This window comes from Dama dama, chromosome 9 (genome assembly GCF_033118175.1).
Source record: "Dama dama isolate Ldn47 chromosome 9, ASM3311817v1, whole genome shotgun sequence".
NCBI classification, from domain to species: Eukaryota; Metazoa; Chordata; class Mammalia; order Artiodactyla; family Cervidae; genus Dama; species Dama dama.
In genome coordinates this window covers 100556394-100577762 of record NC_083689.1, presented here as the reverse complement: position 1 = coordinate 100577762, position 21369 = coordinate 100556394, and the positions used below count along the sequence as shown (strand labels likewise).

Here is a 21369-nt window from a genome sequence, read left to right as displayed (position 1 = left end):
AATCACGCCAGGTGTCTCTTATTGCATGACTTTGATGCATCCGAGAAAACCAATAAAAGGCCGTGAGGGATTAATCACCAATTGAAGGTGAAGTATAAATTCAGAGGGCCTCCTTGGCAGCTTATAAAGGGACTCTTATCTCCTGCAGCTAGAGACAGGGAAAAAAAACCAAGTATTCTGCCCAGGAATTAATTACAATAATAGCAGAGAGCCTTCCAGAGAAGGTTGACTTATCAGTCTTTCCTGCAAAGGTTGTGCCAGTGATAGATCCCTGGCTGGAAAGACTGAGATCCTGAGGCTCGAGTTGGGGACATTCGGGTTGATGAACTCTTTATATTAACTCCAGATCCCTTAAATCATCTTGACTTGAAGAAGAGGCCTGCTCCTTCCTAATAAGGGCCTGCATGCCTCCACTGCTTGGAAATTACTGTGTGATCACTGCCTCACAAGGAAACATGAACATGCCTCAGCACCGGGCTGTTGGCTCCCGTTTTAGCTTCCAAGCTGGGGAAGTGCTGGGCAGGCGAAGGGAGACAAGGAATTATGACCCGCAGGGCACCCCCCAGCAGACTCCTAGTGGTTCTGCAGGACTTAGTCAGTATACCCTGAAAGGAGCTGGGAGAACCTTATTGAGACTGCATCCTGATGGTCCTGTATCAAAAATAGTAGAACATGAGACTGGATAATGGTTCCTTAATTTATTAAGAAGGGGAGAACTGTCTTGCTATAAAGTGTTTGGCATCTTGACAAGATCTCAAAGAATAGTGTCGAATCAATGTGAAGATAGTTCTTGGAAGCTTGGAGACAGTGAAAGCCCATAATAAGTAGAGTAGAAAAGCCAAAACAGCCATGGAAGATGTGGGCAAAAGGGAATTTTAAAAATTAATAAAAATGGCCAAGCTACTGGATTATATACGGCCTGAAAACCCACCAGTTAATCATGTCCTGAGGAAGAGCCTGGGATACCCCTCCATTACAAAAGCAACAGTGAGACTCTGGTGTCAGAACACCATCATCCTTGAGAAACTCCAGGACAGCTATTGTCTGTTGGTAGGTCTCAAGGCAATAAATACTGTCAGAACCATGTCCTCTGCAGACAAGAAGGATGATGGAATCATGAAAATACAGAGGTTAAAGGTAGCATCTACCCATCAGAAGCAGCGTGGGTGCAGCTGCCATGATGAGTAGTGAAATTGGTATGGCTGCCACAGGTGTTGCCTCTTGGAAAGTTACCTTTCTGACAGCGTGAAATAATGTAGATACTACTGGTATAGCCTCCCCCAAACACATGGTAAGACTGAGACTTGGGACTGGCTCCGTCACTACCCAGCAAGCAGAGGAAATGCAATCCTGACCAGGAGGTGGGATGTTGACGTGAGACGTGGCCCAAGCCCTCATATTCACACAGGTGGTGATCTGTGAAAATGGCCTTGCAGAAGAGAACACCTTTGCAGGTGTGATGGGGGCAGAGAGGCGTCGACATGGAATCGAGTGACCCATCTGGACACTCCTGTCGCAACGTTCCTCTGAAGTGATTGTGAAGAGATACAAGCAGGAAACCTGTCCTGGGAAGATGATGGTCACCAAGAGGTTAGAACCATCATGAATGGAGGTCTGAATGAAACCATGAGGTAAGCCACCAGACTCTCAAAAGTGCCTGCCGAGGGAGAAACGGGGAGGCGACGATGAGTACAGGGTATGGTCCTCTGACCAGCAGCAATAACAGACGCTATTTGTTCAACCAACCACTGCCACAGTTCCCCACCACAGTCCTGCCAGGACCCCACTTCCCATGAGCTGATCCCAGCCAACGAATGATTATGGCAGAAACACGAATGCCTTCCAATGGGCGACTCTTTCTTCAGGATTCTCCATAGGCATGCCTGAAACTCTCATAGATCTGTACTGGAGGCTGACATTTATGTTCCTCCCCAGCCCTCCTTCCTCCCCTCTTTCTTCAAGGGCTAAGCCTTGCATAACAGTCTGATGCAGCCCCCTGCCTCCTGGTATCCCTCACGGTCCTGTCCTCCAGTACATCTTCTGCATGTCTAATCCTACCTTGGCTTCTGCTTCCCAGAGGAAATGAGCTAACACATCTGTGATCCCTAAGAGAAGAGAAATGCTTGAGGTGAGCCTCATGTCCTCACTAGTTGCTTAGGGCATGCCACTTTCTGAATTAAAGTGTAAGGAATTAGAAGCTAAATAGAATACGGTTTGCTGTAACACAAAGTTGAAAACTCTCAAGACCAAGCTAGGAAAGAATATTACTGAATAAGTCCATCCCTAGGGAGCTCAAGAACAAGATAAACAAATGTGTAGTGAGATAAATAACAAAGATTCACTGCGTATGGTAGATGGAGATTGACTGGAAAGGGGAACAAAGGGCATTTCCAGGATGATGGAAATGTTCTATGCTCTGATCAGAGTGACGGTTATTGCTTGTAGACTTTACTAATTTCATCAAATTGTACCCTTCATAATAGTACATTTCACCAACTGTCAAGTATTTTGATATATGTATTGATTTATTGATAATGAAATAAAAATGACTCTTGCCAAAGTCCACAATGGACCATGAGAGTGAATAGCTAACTCATTGTTATGCTTTTATGAGTACATCAATTCTCAAGTCTAATTGCTCCTTTAAGTAAGTCTTTCTGCCTTGATCAGATAATTATTTAGTGTTGTTGGTTTGATGTTCGAAAGTTTTGAAGTCTATCTTCAAAAGATATAAACATATTAACTTATTATATTTGAAGTGAAGTGAAAGTTGCTCAGTCATGTCTGACTGTTTAGGACCTGCTGGAATTCTCCATGGAATTCTCCATGGAATTCTCCAGGCCAGAATACTGGAGTGGGTAGCTGTTCCCTTCTCCAGGGGATCTTCCCAACCCAGGTATCAAACCCAGCTGGGAAGATTCTTTACCAGCTGGGTCACAAGGGAAGCTCATTACTATATATAAATGTTATTAATTTGATGAGGCAATATAGTTAAGGGAAAACTCTCCAAGTTTAAGATTCAGGAAGACATGTATATTATGTGAACTCTCTAGAATTACAGGATAGCTACCTAGCTGTGAATTTATAAATGTAACTTAAATGGGATAAGCCTACTAAATAAGAAGTGTGCCAATCAGAAAAGGTCAAGATTAAACCAGAAATACTACATAGAAGTAACTTGAAGATAAAAGTTTTGTCAGCCAAGGAATAGACTTAAGGAAAGAGAACTTTGGCCATCAGCCCTCAAATACATTAGCCCACATCCCTGTGCTGAGACAAAAAAAAAAAAAAACAAAAAAACAAAAAAACCTTTGCTCTTTGACACATAGAGCTTTTGTGTAGTGATGACAAAATTAATATGTCAGAGTCACTAAATTTGGTGGCTAGATGTTGGATCATGAATAATTTACCGTGAAAGAGTTGCCATTTTGTGAAGGATTTAAGGTATGGACTGACAAACCATTCTTTTCTAACAGCATTATTCCTGTTGCTTCACCTGTTTTTATTTTCTGTGATTTTTATAGAAAAAAATAGTGCTAATATTTATTCTGTCTTTAAATCTCGTATCCCTTCAGACTCTACAGACTTTGTCAGCTTGGATCTCTATCCATGATAGATGCAACTCTACCTGCCCAGTATGGATTTATCTGCAGAGTATTTGTCTTTTAATGATTTATTATTAAATCTTATATTTTGAGTCATGTATTAGATCTACCGGTGGTAGATCTTATTTTTCTGCTAAATTTTCACTTTCTTCCTAGTAAGGGATTTACCCGTCCTCATTATGGACACAGAGCATGCAGGTAGGCCCCTAAAGCACTAATTCATTGATTTGGGTCTTGGCTACAGTATAAGCTGTAGCTAAAGGAATGTGAAAAAACATAGCATACAGAAATATCTGAAGCGAACCTTAGGAGACATCAAGAGTTCCTGCCAGCTGCCTTTCTGAATGTCCCAAATAAGGCCAGTTCCCTGAGGCTTGAATCTAGAATGAGAAGACTTGTGGATCAGAACCACAGAACTTGACCCAGGCCAATGACACCTACCATGAGCAAGACCTAAATATACTGTCGTGAGCCACTGTGATTTGGGTGGGGTCACTTTTTATTAACAAAGCTCACTAAAAAAATTCACATGTTGAATTAGGAAATAATCAAAATGAACTCTTGTGACAGCAAATTTGAACCCATTTTAGCTGATATATCACCTAAGAGTGAAGAATAGGACTTCCCAGGTGCCTCAGTTGGTAAAGAATCTACCTGCAATGTGGGGAAACTGGGTTCAATCCCTGTGTTGGGAAGATCCCCTGGAGAAGGTAATGGCAACCCGTTCCAGTATTCTTGCCTGGAAAATTCCACGGACAGAGGAGCCTGGGGCCTGGCAGGCTACAGTCCATGGGTCGCAGAGTCAGACAGGACAGAGTGATTAACACACACGCAAGCAAAAATAATAAAGAAATTTAAAATTCACATTAATACAAATAAGAAAAATCTTAAATATGGTAGCAATTACAATCCAGAGTTGCTAAAAAATGATTTCTTTGTCTTTTGGCTATAATTATTTAAGATTAAGTAACTAGTGTTCTCATCTCTTGATGACCACTTCCAAGCATTTGAAGAGAGGTCTCTCTTTCTCCAACAAGTCCTCACAAGTGGAAGTTGTTCTTCTTTGACATGTCGTATAAATCATGGGCAGTAATGGGAGAAATATCCTTTTTGGTTCCCCATTACATACACAAAACATCTCTTCATATCCTTTGATGCTTATGCCATCATCCTCTACCAACTCTGATGCTGTCATCTACAGAACACTGACTCAATGGACATGAGTTTGAGTAGACTCCGGGAGTTGTGACGGGCAGAAAGGCCTGGCGTGCTGCAGTCCATGGGGTCGCAGAGCTGGACATGCCTGAGTGACTGAACTGAACTGAACAGAACACCTAATCACTCCCGGTAATTAAAGGCCTGCTCAGCTCACACAGTCCATACCTATTCCTCTTGTCCTCCTCGGTGACCTCAAACAATCATCTAAATGATCCATCCATAGCCCTAGTCTTGCTCTGCGTTTTGTTTTCATCTCTAGCAAAATCTGGTTTCACCTCAATTTAGTCTCCCATTCCCAGAGAGATTCTGTATCTTACCCTGCCATTAACTTATTTTCCCCTGAAATCCACATTGTTAGTATCTCACTCTTTGAGCACTGACTCTCACCTTTTGATCTTTCTCCTGTAGCCCTTTAAAATTATTTCATTGTCTTGAAATTTCATCCCCTTGAGTTGTAGAATTTACACATCTGTACCCCTTTATTTTAAATTTTTGGAAGTATAGTTGATTGACAGTATTGTGTGGTACCATTCTGTTTTGATTCCCCTTTATCCCATATTGGGTTTGGTGGCCCTTTCAACCCTTGTTAATCACTGTCAACTCTCTCCCTTTGCCATTCTTGTCTGGCAAAACCTCAATCCTGGTTGAACACAAGTATATCAATTCTGTGTTTGAAACCTGTATAACTCAGCTCAACTGGAAGTAGGAAGTAGTCATATAACCATACAGATATGTCTGTCCTTAAATTCATGAGGTAAAGCCTCAAATAGACAAGTAGGATTGCCTAAAAATAATACTACATGTCCTAAATAAGTTGGCTTTCACAGGCTTTGAGATATATATATCTCAGAAATTTGTTTTCCTCAAATACCTTTTTATATGATGTCTTCTTCTTACTTAATTTATTGTGCACTGTATAATGACTTCTGGCTGGCCCAATTTCCCTTGCCTTTATGGGCTTCCCTAGTGGCTCAGACTATAAAGAATCTGCCAGCAATGCAGGAGACCCAGGTTTGATCCCTGGGTTGGGACGATCCCCTGGAGAAGAGAATGGCTATCCACTCCAGTATTCTTGCCTGGAGAATTCCATGGACAGAGGCGGGCCATGGCCCATGGGGTCGCAAAGAGTCAGACATGATTGAGCAACTAACACTTTCACTTCTTTTTCATAATGACTGCCATTGTATTTATTATTTCTGACATTTCTGTCTAGCCATTTTCTACTTCCTGGCCAATGTATTTGCTATTCTCTTAGCCTATATTTCTCTTACTGAGTTCTGTGGATTCCTATATCCCTCTCATTTGGCAAGTTCATTTCAAGCGTTATGTCTTCAGGGATCCCTTGCCTGACCATCTTATTCAAAGAAAAAACTCCTTTATTACCCTCCATTCCATTGCCCTGTTGACATCTTCACACACTAATCACAATATGAAATTATCCAATAAATACTTTGACTAATGAATAAACGAATGAATATGATCTGCAAATCACTTGATAATAGTTTAATTCATTTTAAAATATGTAAAATGAAGATGTAATAGTACCTGTAATAATCATTTTTTAAATTTGTAAAGTGAGGGTGTGTTAGTACATATAATAGTGTATGGTTTCCAAGGTCTCATGTAGGATTCTAGTCATTTTTTTAAAATACCTCAACTGTAAGTTGTGAATAACTATCACAGGATTAAGTGGATAGTTGAACACTAGTTGTACTGGCAGTTTGACATGTCTTTTTATGCTTGTTCTACCAGTTGTTGTCAGTGTTGTCAGAGAGCTATATAAGACTAGGTTTAATGCTTCCTGTAGGTGACTTCATCTTCAAAGGGATCACAACATCCATGGGCAAGAATCAACTGCCCAAATATCTCTGCTCACCTTAACAGACCTATGACAGATATCTCTAATACCAAGGACACATGTTCAAAATCTTCATAGGTTCTAGGTTAATCTCCCCAGGAATTCTATACATCATAAATGTTATGGTCATAGTCCACTCACATCAGAGAATTCCCTGTAAACAAACTACTCTGTCAAAAAGATTGTGGGTGGATAAATCCAACCAGTGTTCTTCTTCCTATCTCTTTCTAAGACGTGTAGTCAAAAAGGTGAAGAGTTTCACATTTAGGTCACACAGGAGGGATAAAATCCCCAGATATTTTTGATCTTCCCAGTAGAATTCTAAAACACAATTATTTATTTTTCTAAGGATAGGATCACAATTGTGACTAACAAGCTATCACAATTTGATAAGGTGTGTATTTGTGAGCATGTGGTTAGCCACAATGCCTCCATTATCCATAGCTATTTACACAAAATTTTCTGGTGTGATGTAGGGATATACAATAGTGGTAATGCAGTGCGTGTGTGTGCTCAGCTGTGTCTGACTCTTTGTGACCCCATGGACTTTGGTAGCCCACCAGGCTCCTGTGTCCATGGGATTTTTAAGGCAAGAATACTTGGAGTGGGTTGCCATTTCCTCCTCCAGGGAATCTTTCCGACCCAGGGATCGAACTTGTGTCTCCTGTGTCTCCTGCATTGGCAGGCAGATTCTTTACTGATGAGACACCTGGGAAGGCCCTAGTGGTAATGTAGAAGACAGATCAATTATTTATATTATGAGGCACAGGTCATATGTTAATTAGACTCATTATTTTTCTTTTATTCCCACAGGTGCCCTCTAGGGAATATCTATTGATTCATTCTCCCAGAGCAACTTTCTCTTCTGACAGGCATTTGTAGACTTGGCATTTGAAATTTGGTTAATAAGAGCCTTATTTGGTTACTTTACAAAAAAGCTGATCTTGTCTAAAGTTAAATACATTAGACAGGTTAATCATGAAGTATACATCTTTTAAAAGAATCGTTTACTTGAAGGACTGCAGATCAAATACCTGCAGGGGCCAAGAAGTTAAAGTGTACATGAATTTTAAAATTCTGGAATAAACACAAACTAGAGAGAGATGAAACAGTTGCTGCTTAACTTCACCTAATTATTGCCATCAGAATAGGTGAATCTGATATTAACAAGTCTTACGATATTTTTGAAAAGAAATTTGAAGTACTGACAACTATTTTGTGTGTGTATGTGTGTGTTTGTGTCTGTGTATCTTATTTCAGTCATTTCCCCATTTTGTGGGAAAACAAAATGCCTTTTACAGGCTATGTTGATCACTAGTTTGCCAGTTAATACTTACCTCAATATTATTTTTCTTTAAAATCTTCAAATGACAAATTAAAAATAATTTGAAATGTCTGCTTTACAAAATTCAATTTACATAGAACTGTTCTATGTTATAATATGTACATCAAAGCGATATTTTCCAGAGATACTCACTGAATACTATTTTAACTATAAAAGCAATTACATGAATATAGATATCTGGAAAGAGATAGATTCACACAAATTATTTTTTTAGCCTTGAACAATTTTTATTACTATTTCTCTTTTGCTTTTATTGTGACAAATGGAAAGTAATATAAAAAGAAGTTGGGTTCCATTAAAGAAGATATTAAGTGGGTGATTAGATTGGGCAATTTTTAGGAAATATAGATAATAAGAGAAGAAAAGATAAATTGGGTGAATCAGATACAAGAGAAACTTTTAGAAGGTACAGACAGATTAAAGAAATTGCAATCCCAAACAGTAAATTCCCTAAGTGGTGACACAGAAAATTGCCTTTGAAGCGACCACTATTCAATAGCTGAGCAGTTTGAAGTAATATTGAGCCTTATGGTTATTCTTGTCCTAGTAGATAGCTTCTCCCATCACCATTAAGTACAGAAAAACAGCAAATTGAGAACACAAAATGTATTACTAAGTAACGAGGCAGGGCATCTGGAACTTGCCAAAACATGCGTGGGATGTGTGTCTGTTTAACATTCCAGAGGTGAGTGCAGTGGGAAATAAAACACCAGGAACTACCTCTATAGAACTAAAAGAAATAACAGTTTATAAACAATTAAAATGTGAACTGTGAGCCAGAGAAGTGCTTATTTCCAATGGAGATATGTTTGACAAGCAGAAGTTAAAAGATGTCATAGAATATTTCAAATGGATATTACAACTTAAAGAATATTTGACATAAATAAGAATTGTACATAAGAATTGTCTCTTCTAAGGACTTCATGTTTTGCGATTAAGTATTAAAAGCAAAGGATGATGTCAGTGACATGCATCACTTAAATAATGTGTTAAATAATGGGGAAGAATCGAGAATGGCAATGGTGGAATTTTTCCTGTTGTTCCAGTTATACTAGATTCATGATTGTATCTGGTACCTCAAGCCAAAACCACTCTTGTGCTGTAAGCCTAGTAAATTTGGTTACTATGAATGAAAATGGTAACAGACAGTGAATATACATATAAAAAAGTGAAGATTTTATGAATTTTTACATGGGCAAAATGAATCAATTTAGAATGAAATTTAAAGATTAGATGTTTTGTCCAGAAACAAAGAGGTTGAGTTGCCTATTGGTGAACAGCTGAATTTCCTCATTAATATGCTTCTTGTTCTTATTGATCATTGATTCATGGGTAAAAGGATTTGTTTGAATAATTCTTACTATATTGCTAGGTCATAAATAAGACCGTCAATTAGCTCATCTGTGATGGTTAATTTTATAGTTGATTAGGCCGCAACACCCAGATATTTGATCCCAGCACCAGTCTAGATGTTGCTGTGATGTGTCCTTTAGATGAGGCGGTGGTGGCGGTTGTTTAGTTGCTCAGTTGTGTCTGACTCTTTGCAACCACATGGGCTGTAGCCCGTCAGGCTCCTCTGTCCATGGATTCTCCAGGCACGAATACAGTGGGTTACCTTTCCTTCTCCAGGGGATCTTCCCGACCCAGGTATCGAACCTTTGTCTCTTGTGTCTCCTGCTTAGCAGGCAGATTCTTTACCCCTGAGCCACCTAGGCAGCCCATCTTTTGGATGAGAGTAACATTTAAATTGGCCATCCCAGGTGGTTAAGTGGTAAAGAATCTGCCTGCCAATGCAAGAAGATGCAGGAGTCGGGAAGATCCCCTTGAGAAAGAAATGGTAACCCACTCCAGTATTCTTGCCTGAGAAGTATCATGGACAGAGGAGCCTGGTGGTTACAGTCCACCACTGGCGCTGCAGTCCATGGGGCCGCAAAGAGCCAGACATGACTTAGCCACTAAATGTTTAAATCAATAAAATATGAGTAAAGCAAATTACCTTCCATAATGTGGGCCTTAGCCAGTAAACTGGAGACTTTAAGGAAAAGCAGACCAAGGTTCCCCCAGAGGGATACCTGCCCCCAGATGGCCTGAGAGTGGGGCTGCAATATCAGTTCTTTCCTCTTCCCAAGTCTCTAGCCTGGCAGCTGGCCCTTCAGAGTTAGAAATTGCCAGCCTCCACAGTCATGCGACCTATTCCTTAAAATCAATCTGTTTATTTCTGTACATACACACTTTCTATTGTTTCTTTTCCTGACTACTACACCAGCATTCTTGCTATTAAAATGTCATGGGTACTAGCAAGGAACACTTGGAATTTGAAATGGAAAAAAATATATGTATCCATACTAGCACTCAAAAAATGAAATACTTAAGTATAAATTTAAATATATACAAAATCTATATGAGGAAAACTACTAAATTCTGATGAAAGGAATCACAAAAGAACTAAGTAAAGGAAGAAACGATCCATATTTATGGATAGGAAGACTCAGTATTGCCAAGATGTCAGTTCTTCTCAGCTTTCAACAGAATCAACACAATTTCAATCAAAATCCCAGCAAGGTATTTTGAGGATATTGACAAACCAGTTATAAAGTTTATATGGAAAGATAAAAAACCCAAAATAGCCAACACAATATTGAAGAAGAACAAAGTTGGAGAAGTGAAACTACAAGACTTCAAGGCTCACTATGAAGCTTTAGTAATCAAGACAGTGTGATACTGGTAAAAGAACAGACAAACAGATCAATGGAACAAATAAAGTACCCACACAAGTGTATTCAACTGATCTTTGATAAAGGAGTAAAGCAGCAACATTCAGAAAAGATAGTCATTTCAAAACAAATAATGCTGAAACACTAGACATCAATATGCAAGTATACCTTCTGTATGTTTGTCACAAATATTAACTTAAAATAGACAATAGACCTATGTGTAATTTGGGAAACTATAAATCTTCTAGAAAGTGACACATGAGAAAATCTAGATGACCTTGGATTTGATGATGACTTTTTAGATAAAGCGTCAACGACACGATCAGTATAAGAAATAGTCGATAAGCTGGACTTATCAAAACTAAAAATTTCTACTCTGTGAAAGTCAAGAGAATGAACTGGAAGAAAATATTGCAAGAGACATGTGATAAAGGACTGTTATCTAAAATAAACAGGAACTCTTCAAACCAGCAATTAGAAAATGAATAACCTAACTTTAAAATGGACCAACGATCTGAACAGACATCTCATCACAGGAGATAAACAGCTGGCAAATAAACATACTGTATGTTACTGGAGAAATGAAATTTAAAACAACAGTGAGATACCACTACATACCTAATAGATGGCCAAAACCCAAAATGCCAAATGCTGGTAAGGATGTGGGCAACACAAACACATTCTTTGCTGATGAAATGCAGAGTAACACAGCCACTTGGAAGTCTTTCACTTCAGGTTCCTTACAAAGCTAATCATGGTCTTGTTGTTGTCATTCTTTAGTCACGAGGTCATGTCCAACTCTTTTGCAACCCCATGGACTATAGCCCACCAGGCTCCTCTGTCCATAGAATTTCCCAGGCAAGAATCCTGGAGTGGGTTGCCATTTCCTTCTCCAGGGGATCTTCCCAACCCAGGGACTGAATCTGCATCTCCTGCTTGGCAGGCAGACTCTCTACCACTGAGCACCATCAGTCTTACCTGCAACAGCACTCCTCGGTATTTACCCAAATATTTAAAACATGCCCACACACAAACATAAAAGCCTATACATGTTTGTAGTAGCTTTATGATTGCCAAAACTTGGAAGCAACCAGACGTTCTTCAGGAGGCATTTGGATAAATAAACTGTGGTACATGCAGATAATGGAATGTGTGTGTCTGCTAAGCTGCTTCAGTTGTGTCTGACTCTTTGCAACCTATGGACTGTAGCCCGCCAGGGTCCTCTGTCCATGGGATTCTCCAGGCAAGACTACTGCAGTGGATTGCCATGCCCTTCTCCAGGGGATCTTTCCCAACCCAGGGATCGAACCCTCATCTCTTATGTCTCCTGCATCAGTAAGTGGGTTCTTTACCACTAGCGCCACTGGGGAAGCCCAGATAATGAAATATTTGGTGTTAAAAATATGAGCTTTCAAGCCATGAAAAAATATGGCAGAATCTTTAAAGCATATTATTAAGTGAAAGAAGGGCTGCATACTTCATCATTCTAACTATGACTTCTGGAAAAGGCAAACCCGTAGATACAATAAAAAGAACAGTGGTTGCCTGGGGAGGGGGCCGTGAACAGCCAGAACACAGAAGATTTTTAGAGCAGTGAATCTGCTTGTATATTATAATCCTAGATATTATCTTATCATTATATTGGTGGATATCATTGTACAATTGTCAAAGCAATTAGACATATAAACCATAGAGTGTACATATCCAAGAGTGAACCCTAATGTCAACTACGGACTGTGGGTGCCAATGATGGGTCAGCGTACTTCCATTGACTTTAACAAATGTACCACTGTGCTGTGGGATGCTGAGAGTCAGTGAGGCTGTGCATGTTTGGAGGACTGACCCATAGTCCTAGCCAGCCCCACTTCCTTGTGACTGAATGTTTGTCTACTCATAAGGAATGCACCTAAGCCAAACGAGTTCCCTATCAACATTTACCCTTGCCTTTACCAGATACGAAAACTGGAAGAATGCCTTTTGCTAATGCAGATGGCTAACAGTCATGAGACCTCCAGGGGGAGGGAAGATCCCTGGTCCCAGTCCCTGTTTATGTGTGTCTTACTGGGTGGTCAGGTTCTGTTTTTTAGGGTTGGCCCCTTTGAATCCCCCAGTACCCCTTTTGTTGTATGGAATGCAGTTTCAAATGTCTCAGGATCCTCTGTCTGTAAATTACCCACAATATACTTCATAGGTTGCACTTTCTGAAATTGCCTGCTTTGGTTTTGGTCTCCAAAGTTCCTTCTCAGTTTGGAGGATGTTCAGTATCTCCACCTCTCAACTGCATATATGGGCAGTCTCTAACTTGCTACTCAATATCTCTGTAAACCTAAAACTGCTGTAAAAAATAACCTATTAAAAATGTCATGGGCTATTAAAAAAGCCCACTGTGAGATTGCATGTGTCTATTCATTTCTTTCCAGCTGAAGTTGAGGGCACAGCCAGTAATTAAAACATGATTTACATTAAGTTAAAGGATAAAGTTGCATTTTGAAGCCAGCTGCCATTACTTGTATTATTTATTCATAGGGTACTGTGTAATTGCAGATTTGTGCTGAATAAAGACAAGTGTGTTCTCTTTATTGAAGAACTTACAGTCCAAAGATAGAGTGGAAATTTAGGAGCAACTTTAATTTTTCAGGATCATCAAAACCAGCATTCTAATGGAGGGCGGTAAGTTCAAAAGACACTTGGGTGGCTAAGAGTTTTTACCCAACATACATATTTATGGCTCTTGTCCCTAATAGCACATTGAGAAGAATCAGGCTGTTCTCAACTTGGCCAAAGTGTTGGTCTCTATGCATTTCTAAACTTGGCAAATTATTGTGGATGCATACTTCATAAATCTAATAAGATGAAATAAATGATGTTAAATTATACTCTCAACGCTTAATTGTTCAAATATGGAAAGAAGGAATCTCTTGAATTCCGCTGAACCATTGTCAACCATTCAGAAGTGAGAGTTCTTTTTTTTTTCCGTTTTTGTCTTATGTGTTCCCGTAACTAGTTCTTGGTTTGCTTTAGTTTTGCTGTTGATGGATTTGTTTTGTTTTGTTTGCGCCATGTGAACATTTTCACCAAACCTGAAGCTTAATTTGTGAATAAAACCTATTGTCCTCTTGAAGATTTTCATGTTGTAACTTTCCTATTATAAAACAGTTTCAAATTATGTGATTATGAGATTATTATGATCACATTGAGGACTATGTCCCACTGTTTTCCTTTCCCATTTCTTTTTTTTTCCCTTTCCCATTTCTTGTTCCAACAGTACTGATCTATTCCAAAGCTCCGGCATGGTATTCCTCTCTGTGTACACATATCTTTCCTGTGCTTGCAATGTTCAGCCCTCTGCCCGGATTACTTCTTAGCTTTGTAAACTCCATTTATGTGTGCCCTTTCCTAGAAAGCTTACCTTCCTTGCTTCCAAAAACTTAAGCAGTCTATGTGCTTCCATCCAGGAGCTTACCTACATCCAAGATACGTACTCCAAACCCTACTGTTAATTCATGGTGTCACAGTGCAACTTGGGCTTCCCTGGTAGCTCAGCTGGCAAAGAATCCGCCTGCAATGCAGGAGACCTGCACTGGTTGGGAAGATCCCCTGGAGAAGGGAAAGGCTATCCCCTCCAGTATTCTGGCCTGAAGAATTCCAGGGACTGTATAGTCCATGGGGTCCAAAAGAGTCAGAGGCAACTTTCACTTTCACATTGCAACTTACTTTGATTTCTTTTTCTCAATCTGTCCCCCTCTGAGGGAGTGCTCTTCCTGTCTTGCTTAGATGCTCTATTCTATTCACTTCTGTATTCCCAGGCACCTATGTATTTTCTGGTCTATTGTAATTGCTTAAGAAATGTTGGATGAATTTAATTAAATTATACATATTACTCCATCAGCAGCAGCAAGTAGTGTTTTATTTGAAATTCAGAATATGTTTACTGCTTAAACATCAGAAGTTAACTTAGCTAACATCCTAACCATGCATTGCCCACTTCCTCTGCATCCCAGTACCCTTCTCACTTAACAAAGAAGCTGTTTTATTCTTGCAGTTTCTGCTAGTTGACAAGGCACTGTGATCAAGCTGCATTAATGCAAGCGGGATTTCCCGAGACATCAATAAACTCGAAAGGCTCCCGGTGGGCCACTTGTAGTGTCAATAAAGGTTCATAATTACTTGCTCCTTTGAGCTTTTTAGACCCAACTTCCTTTCACTCTGCTGTGAATAGGAGGCTGGCGACCTGAGTGGTTCTTAACTTTCTACATCTTAGGCAAAGAATGGCAAACATCACCAGGGATCCCGAGTTTTAAAGCAAAGGTGTTGGCTGTTATCCTTGTTATTTTACGCTGTCACGGGACTAGAAACTTTGCTTTGCCTCTATTGCTCCCCTCCAGCAGAGGGTTGGCGGTGAACCTCACCATTTCTAGGCTCAGGGAGGTGGAAGCCCTAGGGGCCGAGAGCGGATGACAGCAGAAGCCACTGCTCAACCTGGAGGAACAAGAAACTGAATTGAGAGAGGCTCTGGGGGCAGGGCTAGAAGCAGAGAGTCTGGGTCCTGCTCAGATAGATGGGGGAAATTCTGGCTTCCAGGCACTGTCTCACTTTGGAACAGGCTCCCGCACGCACCTCCACCATACCCACACCACACAAAAACCAAACCAAGGCAAACTAAGTTGCAAGCTTCTCTCTGGCTGAGGCCAGGGGACCCAAGACTTGGAGAGGGACTCTAACTGAAGACTAGAAGCTAGGAAGGAAAAAGTGCTCCCGCCACACCACACAATACAGTAGAAGTCAAACAATCAAACAAAAAAAAAACAGTAGAGGGAAAGAGAGGGTGAAAATCAGGCTAAATACAAATTACTAAGACTTTGAGACAAAAGCTTGCTATTCTTCCTTTTCCCCCTTCTTCCTCCCTCCCTTCATTTCTTCTCTCCTCCTTTTTTTCTCCTGGGTGTGTGTATGCGTGTATGGGTGTGTGTGTGTGTGTGTGTGTGTGTGTGTGTGTGTGTGTGTAAGTCTACTTGCGTTTTAAAAAGGAGATTATGCTTTTCTCAGACTCTGATCTCTTCGCAGGAAAGTTAAAGTGGAATTGGAGTTTCCTTGACTTCTGCGTGAGGAGTTTTCAAATGGCAGCGATCGTCCCTCCTAAATTTCCATCAAATCCCCGATGACACCTCTGCCATCCCTGGTTACTTGCTAGATTCTGAGCTGGGCTGGTCATCCACCACCACCACCCCCCGCCCCCCCCCCCCACCCCGGAGTGGGAGATCTGCTCGAGCGCGCGTGTGTTTGCCCTTTCGGGACGGAGCGGCGCCCAGCATATCAAACGTCCTCCAACCCCCTCTTCCTCCCGCCCCCAATTCACTCCCCTCTGGAGGGCGTGCGTTTGGCGTGTGTGCGAGCGCGAGGGTGTATATTTAGCAGAGACGACTGGAAGCGGCTACCCCTCTTGCAAGCCACCCCCAGCTCTCAGATCGCGTCTCCGATCTGTGTCCCCAGTCGCGGGGTCCTCTCCACGCGGAAGCGGGCAAGACTATCTAGGTGCACCCTGGTCCCCAGATCGAGCTCAAGCTTTGCTGTCCCGAGAGGACGAGCAGACTTCCTCAGGCGCTGCTCTCTTCCCACGGTGTGCGAGCACTGGTGAGTGTGTGTGTGTGTGTGTGTGTGTGTGTGTGTGTGAGCGCGATTGTGTATGTACACGACTGAGCTCGCGAGCTTCCTCTCTACGCACCGCGCAGGCAATGCAGGCGACGTTACTCTGCAAGCAGCAGCCGGCGACCGAAGGCAACAGCAGCCTCCGCCCCCTCGGCGCCGTGATTGGCTGGCTTTGCTCATCATTTCCATGCTAGCAAAAAGGGAAGGGCCAGTGACGCCCCCGAACCCCGCTGCAGAAGCGGCCGCCACCTCCTGTGCACAAGGTGTCTCTCCTGCAAAGGAACCGAAGCCCCAGGGAGGAGGCGCTGGACCGATCCGGGCAGAGCTGGAGGGAACCGCGAGAGAGAGCGCCCCGCGCAGCCCTCGGGGACCAGCCGGAGCTCGGCCGCAGAGGACCCTCTAGACCTGCTGGGGAAATCCCGGCTCCACGCTCTCCTCGGCTTTTACAGATCCACCCCCCGCGCCCCGCGACTACCTCTCCCCGGAACGGAATCCTTCTATGAAGAGGAGGTGAGGGAGCTGGGGCCACCAGGAGTTTCCCAGGCACCCAAGATGCGCTCCATCAGGAAGAGGTGGACGATCTGCACGATCAGTCTGCTCCTGATCTTTTATAAGACAAAAGAGATGGCACGGACCGAGGAGCACCAGGAGACGCAACTCATCGGGTAAATGCAAAGCTTCATTCTAGGATCTGACCAAAAGTCCAGCCGTGAATGAGATGTGAATAGAAGCGATCGCGTGAGGGTTGGGGTCGTGTTGGCGGTGGGGTCCGCCTGCGAGCGCTTAGTCTGGTGAAGTAAATAACAAAGGATGTTGTGGAGGTGTGTGATTTCTCCACGGCGGGTTCTCAGTAGGAGTTCAGCTTGTCCAGCGCGATGATAGTGACAGCTGCCTTGGTGCCGGGGCTCGCAAGCCAAAGAAGTCCCCTCAGAGTGTCAACAAAGAACGGGCACTCTTGCCCTTTTTACTCCCAGGGCAGAACTCGGTCCAGATGTCTTTATTGCCCTTCTTTCTTTCTCTCTGCTAGCTCTAAAGGGAGGTACCAGCAGAAGCTGGCTTCCTGAAAGGCTGAAGTTAAAGCCCAGAAAGTAGGAAATGCGTCTCCTCTTCTTTACAATTGGTTTTTTTTTTTTTTTTTTTTTTTTTTTGGCGTCGAGTAGATCTGTGTATCATCATTTTAATTAGAAGCTCCAGGTCAACCAATGATACTTCCTTCTTTGCTGTCCGTGGGTCAAACGCATGGGCGTCATGGTTACAGTTTTGGAAACTGGGTCCTACTTCACACAGACTAGATTTCTGCTTTTTCTTTAGTTTGTCTAGATGAGTTCAGAATCTTCCTCCACCCTAGGCAGTTCTCTAAATATCACACTTCCTTCCTCCCTCCCCCCGGCCTCTGTGACTTTGAAGTTTACCCAGGAGGTGGTTGCAACTTTGTGTTGCTTACATAGCTTGGAAGCGTTCTCTCTCTCTCTCTCTCTTTTTTTTTTTTCTGAGGATGTGACCCCTGGTTGTCAACTCTGCTCAAAGTCCTGTTTCGGAAATCCTGCCTCATCCGGAGGTGTCTGCTGTCGCTATCTGAAACTCCACACTGGCAGAGATGCCAGCCTGGTTTTTCTTTTCCCTAAAGATGAGGACGAAGATAGAACCCTTGCATGTTGGGGCGGGGAGGCGGGGGCACATGGCGGCTAAAATGTGTGTGTGTGCGCGCACACACACACACACACACAAAACTTAACGCACTCCATTTCTCAATATTGCTGCTCCTCCCTAAGTAATGGAAATTTAAGTGAGCAAAACGCCGGCTTATCTGTACATTGTTATTTGATAGAAAATTAACACAGAAGTACAGTCGAAGGGGACTGGAAAAGAATGAAAAAGCCAAAGAGGCATGTGCAGGATGGTTGTTATGCCTCAATAAATCTCCAAATGGGCTATTCGGGAAGGAGGGTCCCCGAACTGGGTGAGGTCCTTCACACTGGGAGGGGGTGGCTTGAACCTTCAGCCTGGCTCGATTGTCAGAGAAGAAGGATTGGGGGGGGCGGGGGCGGGGGTGGACGGGTGGGCATCCCCGGGTAGACCTGGGGCTTTGCAGACTGGCAAAGGGGTCTTTCGGGAGGTGGTGAACCGGCGCCCGAGGGGGCGAGGCTGAGGCTGGGCTTGGGGGTGGGGGGGGTCGAGGCTCTCGGTGATCTTCCGGGCTCGGTGGGCTCCGCAGACGCGCCTTGAGCCCAGACAAAGCGGCCGCGTCCTCGGCCAGGACTCCGAGGGTCGGGGCCTTGGCGGCGGGCCACCCTGGGGGTGGTGAGCCGGAGAGACTGGTGGGGGGGAGTCCCCCGGGGAGCCCTCTCCCCAGGCCTCCGTAACCCGCCGGTGGGAAGGCGGGGCGCACCCCGAGTCCTGGGATGCTTCCCCCTTCCTGGGCGACATGCCTCCTGTGGCCTCTGCCGGCCGGTGGGCGCAGGCCAGGGCGCTCGGGAGGAGGAGGGAGGGGAGGAGGGTGAAGGCGGGGGGCGAGCAGGCTCCAGAGGGTCGGGCCAGCCCCGTGGGGCTCCTCTCGCACCTTCTCCGGGCCGAGCCCGCCCCTCCGAGGATGCGCGGGGCGGGCGCGGAACGGGGGTTCTCCTGGTTCCTCCTCCACCCACCCCCACCCCCCCCCCGGCCCGCCCGGGTGGAGGAAGCAGCTTCCATTGCAAGAATCTGGTCCCCTTTACAAATAAAAAAATAACTTTTACTGCTCCAGTCGGCCCCCGCGCGCCTCCTCCCTAATTAAAACCCGCAATCACGGCCACGCGGGGTGGCGCGCGCCGGTCGCTGAAACCTGGGAGTTGGCGCTGCCCGGGGTTCGGGGGTGGGGGGCGCACCGGGAGGACAGCTGGTCCCCCCCCCCCCCCCCCCAGCCCACCCTCGCCCCAGCGCTTTCCCCTCGGCTGAAACGTGCCCCTGAAAAGCTGGGGGTAGCAGTTGATGATTTCAACTCCCCTGAGTAGTGCTTCTGGTGGCGGGGTTGACTCATCCCAAACAACGGTTCTTCTTATTGACTCTCTTTCTGCCCAAGCCACGTGGAGGGGCTGGTCTCTTTGGAGATGAGTAACCCAGCGTGGCGGTTTGGCCGCCGGAACCCAAGCCGGTTCATCGCCAGAGGTAAACAGGAGTCTCTGACCTTTGGGGGCGCCGCTGCGTACCTTCTGAGTGGGCCGTAGATTCGGTGAAGGGCAATTCCATAGTCCTTGGATCTTAGAACATCCTTCTGGATTCGGATTTAGCGTCCCTGCTTCCATTTGGCAGCAGACAGGTAGTTTCTTTCTTTATTCCACCTGCCTGCCTTTTAACACGGGAGGTCCCACCTAGAGTCGATGTGACCTGGTTCTTATATACAGGGTCGAGCAGTCATTGCACACAGAGGGAAAAGAAGAAACAGCCGCTCAGCTTCCCACACCAAGCGTCCACGTTCACAAATCCCCAGAGGAATTCCAGTAGCATGTTTGTCATAAGTAATGATCGAAGAATAGGTCGACTAATTATTGGATGTTCAGAATTGTTTCTTTCAAAGCTAGCCTATTAATTTTCTGATCTGTTGGCTAGTTAATAAAGTTAAACTGAAAGGGCATTTAGGGGTATAAAGGAGTCTGTTCTTAACTGATATTTTTACTTAATGGGAAAATACTTACTTCCCACCAAATGGGAAATGGGAAAATGGCATTTGCCTTTCAGTTGGCATATTCTTTTACCGACTCTGTGTTCTTTGGATATAATTAGAAACATGCTAACTTAAAGGTCCTACAGATAAAATTATGTGCGCATACTCATTTAATGAAATAATGCATTTGGGAAAGTAACAAACTTGAATACCAAATAGACATTTGCTCTGTTACTCCTTAAAACTTGCCACATACTTTTTTAATGGTGGATTTTAAATGGCACTTTAACTTACTTTTCTTATTATCTAGAGATCTCCTTTTTCACTTGACTGTGCACTTTAGGTTGTCTCACTAGATTATCTCCAGTATTAGTTCTGAAACTTATGATAGGATTGACAGTGGAGATAAGTATTCATACTTAAGAGTATTTTATCATTGTTAGCAGTGTTCATTCCAGTTTGATCTAGGGCAGAACACACTCTGGTAACTCAGGAAACCAGAATCTGCATGTTACTTCATATGTTATAGTTGGAATTCTACTAAAAGCCATATGCTGTAAGTTAAGGTAGCATATCTCATTGTTTTCTAGTTCTTTTACACTTAGGTAATGAAAACACAAAATTGCCTGCTATTTCTGTTGAGGCTTAGTTTGATGCAAGTTCTTTTTGCGTAAATAACTTACATTTTCATTTTGATTAGGAAGTTTAACCTAAGAGAACACATTCCAAATCCAAGTCAAGAAGAGTTTACAATGAGGTGGAATACAGGGCTTTTGGGTACCTAATTTCTCTTCTTCTTCTTTTTTTTTTTTGTACCTAATTTCATGAAACTGAATTAATCCTACGTGTTAGGTACTGCAGAATTAATAGAATAAATTATAGTGATGCCTGGCAACTCATATTTCAAAGAGAAAAATATTTGTAAAGTCTATCAACATAACTACTGACTAGCTTCTATCCGTGGTATTACATAGATTTTTAGCTGCGTATACACAGGAATACTTTATATGTGGCTTTATTTCTTTTATATGGTGTGTAATTATCCCCTTAGAAGTACATATTGAATCTTCCTGTATATAGCCCCGGGCAAGACATGTTTTCAGTGCAGCTGTTTGGATCTGGGACGAGAAGCTAGGAGGGGGTGGTAACATCCTTCATGCCTTGCATTCACAGGAAGGAAAAGGCTTGTCCAAGACCAAGTACTATCAAGGTCACACGTGAAAAACTCCCTGGGACACGTTTAACTTTATATAAAGAAGTTTGCTTTAGAGCCTCAGATTGCTGGAAGCCTGGCCTTCTCACACGAGTTCCACTGACTTCAAGGAAAAGTGTGACTAGCTGTAGAT

General features: G+C 43.2%; 1 protein-coding gene across 1 annotated transcript in view; it reads left to right on the top strand.

Annotated features, from left to right (window-relative positions):
- The first annotated feature begins 16800 nt into the window (after positions 1-16800).
- The window catches only part of ST8SIA4 (ST8 alpha-N-acetyl-neuraminide alpha-2,8-sialyltransferase 4), a 99012-nt gene continuing 94443 nt past the window's right edge, over positions 16801-21369 (top strand). Inside the window, exon 1 of the mRNA XM_061152079.1 lies at positions 16801-17051. Coding sequence (XP_061008062.1) covers positions 16939-17051 — 113 coding nt within the window. The 5' untranslated portion in view covers positions 16801-16938. The remainder of the gene's footprint in view (positions 17052-21369) is intronic.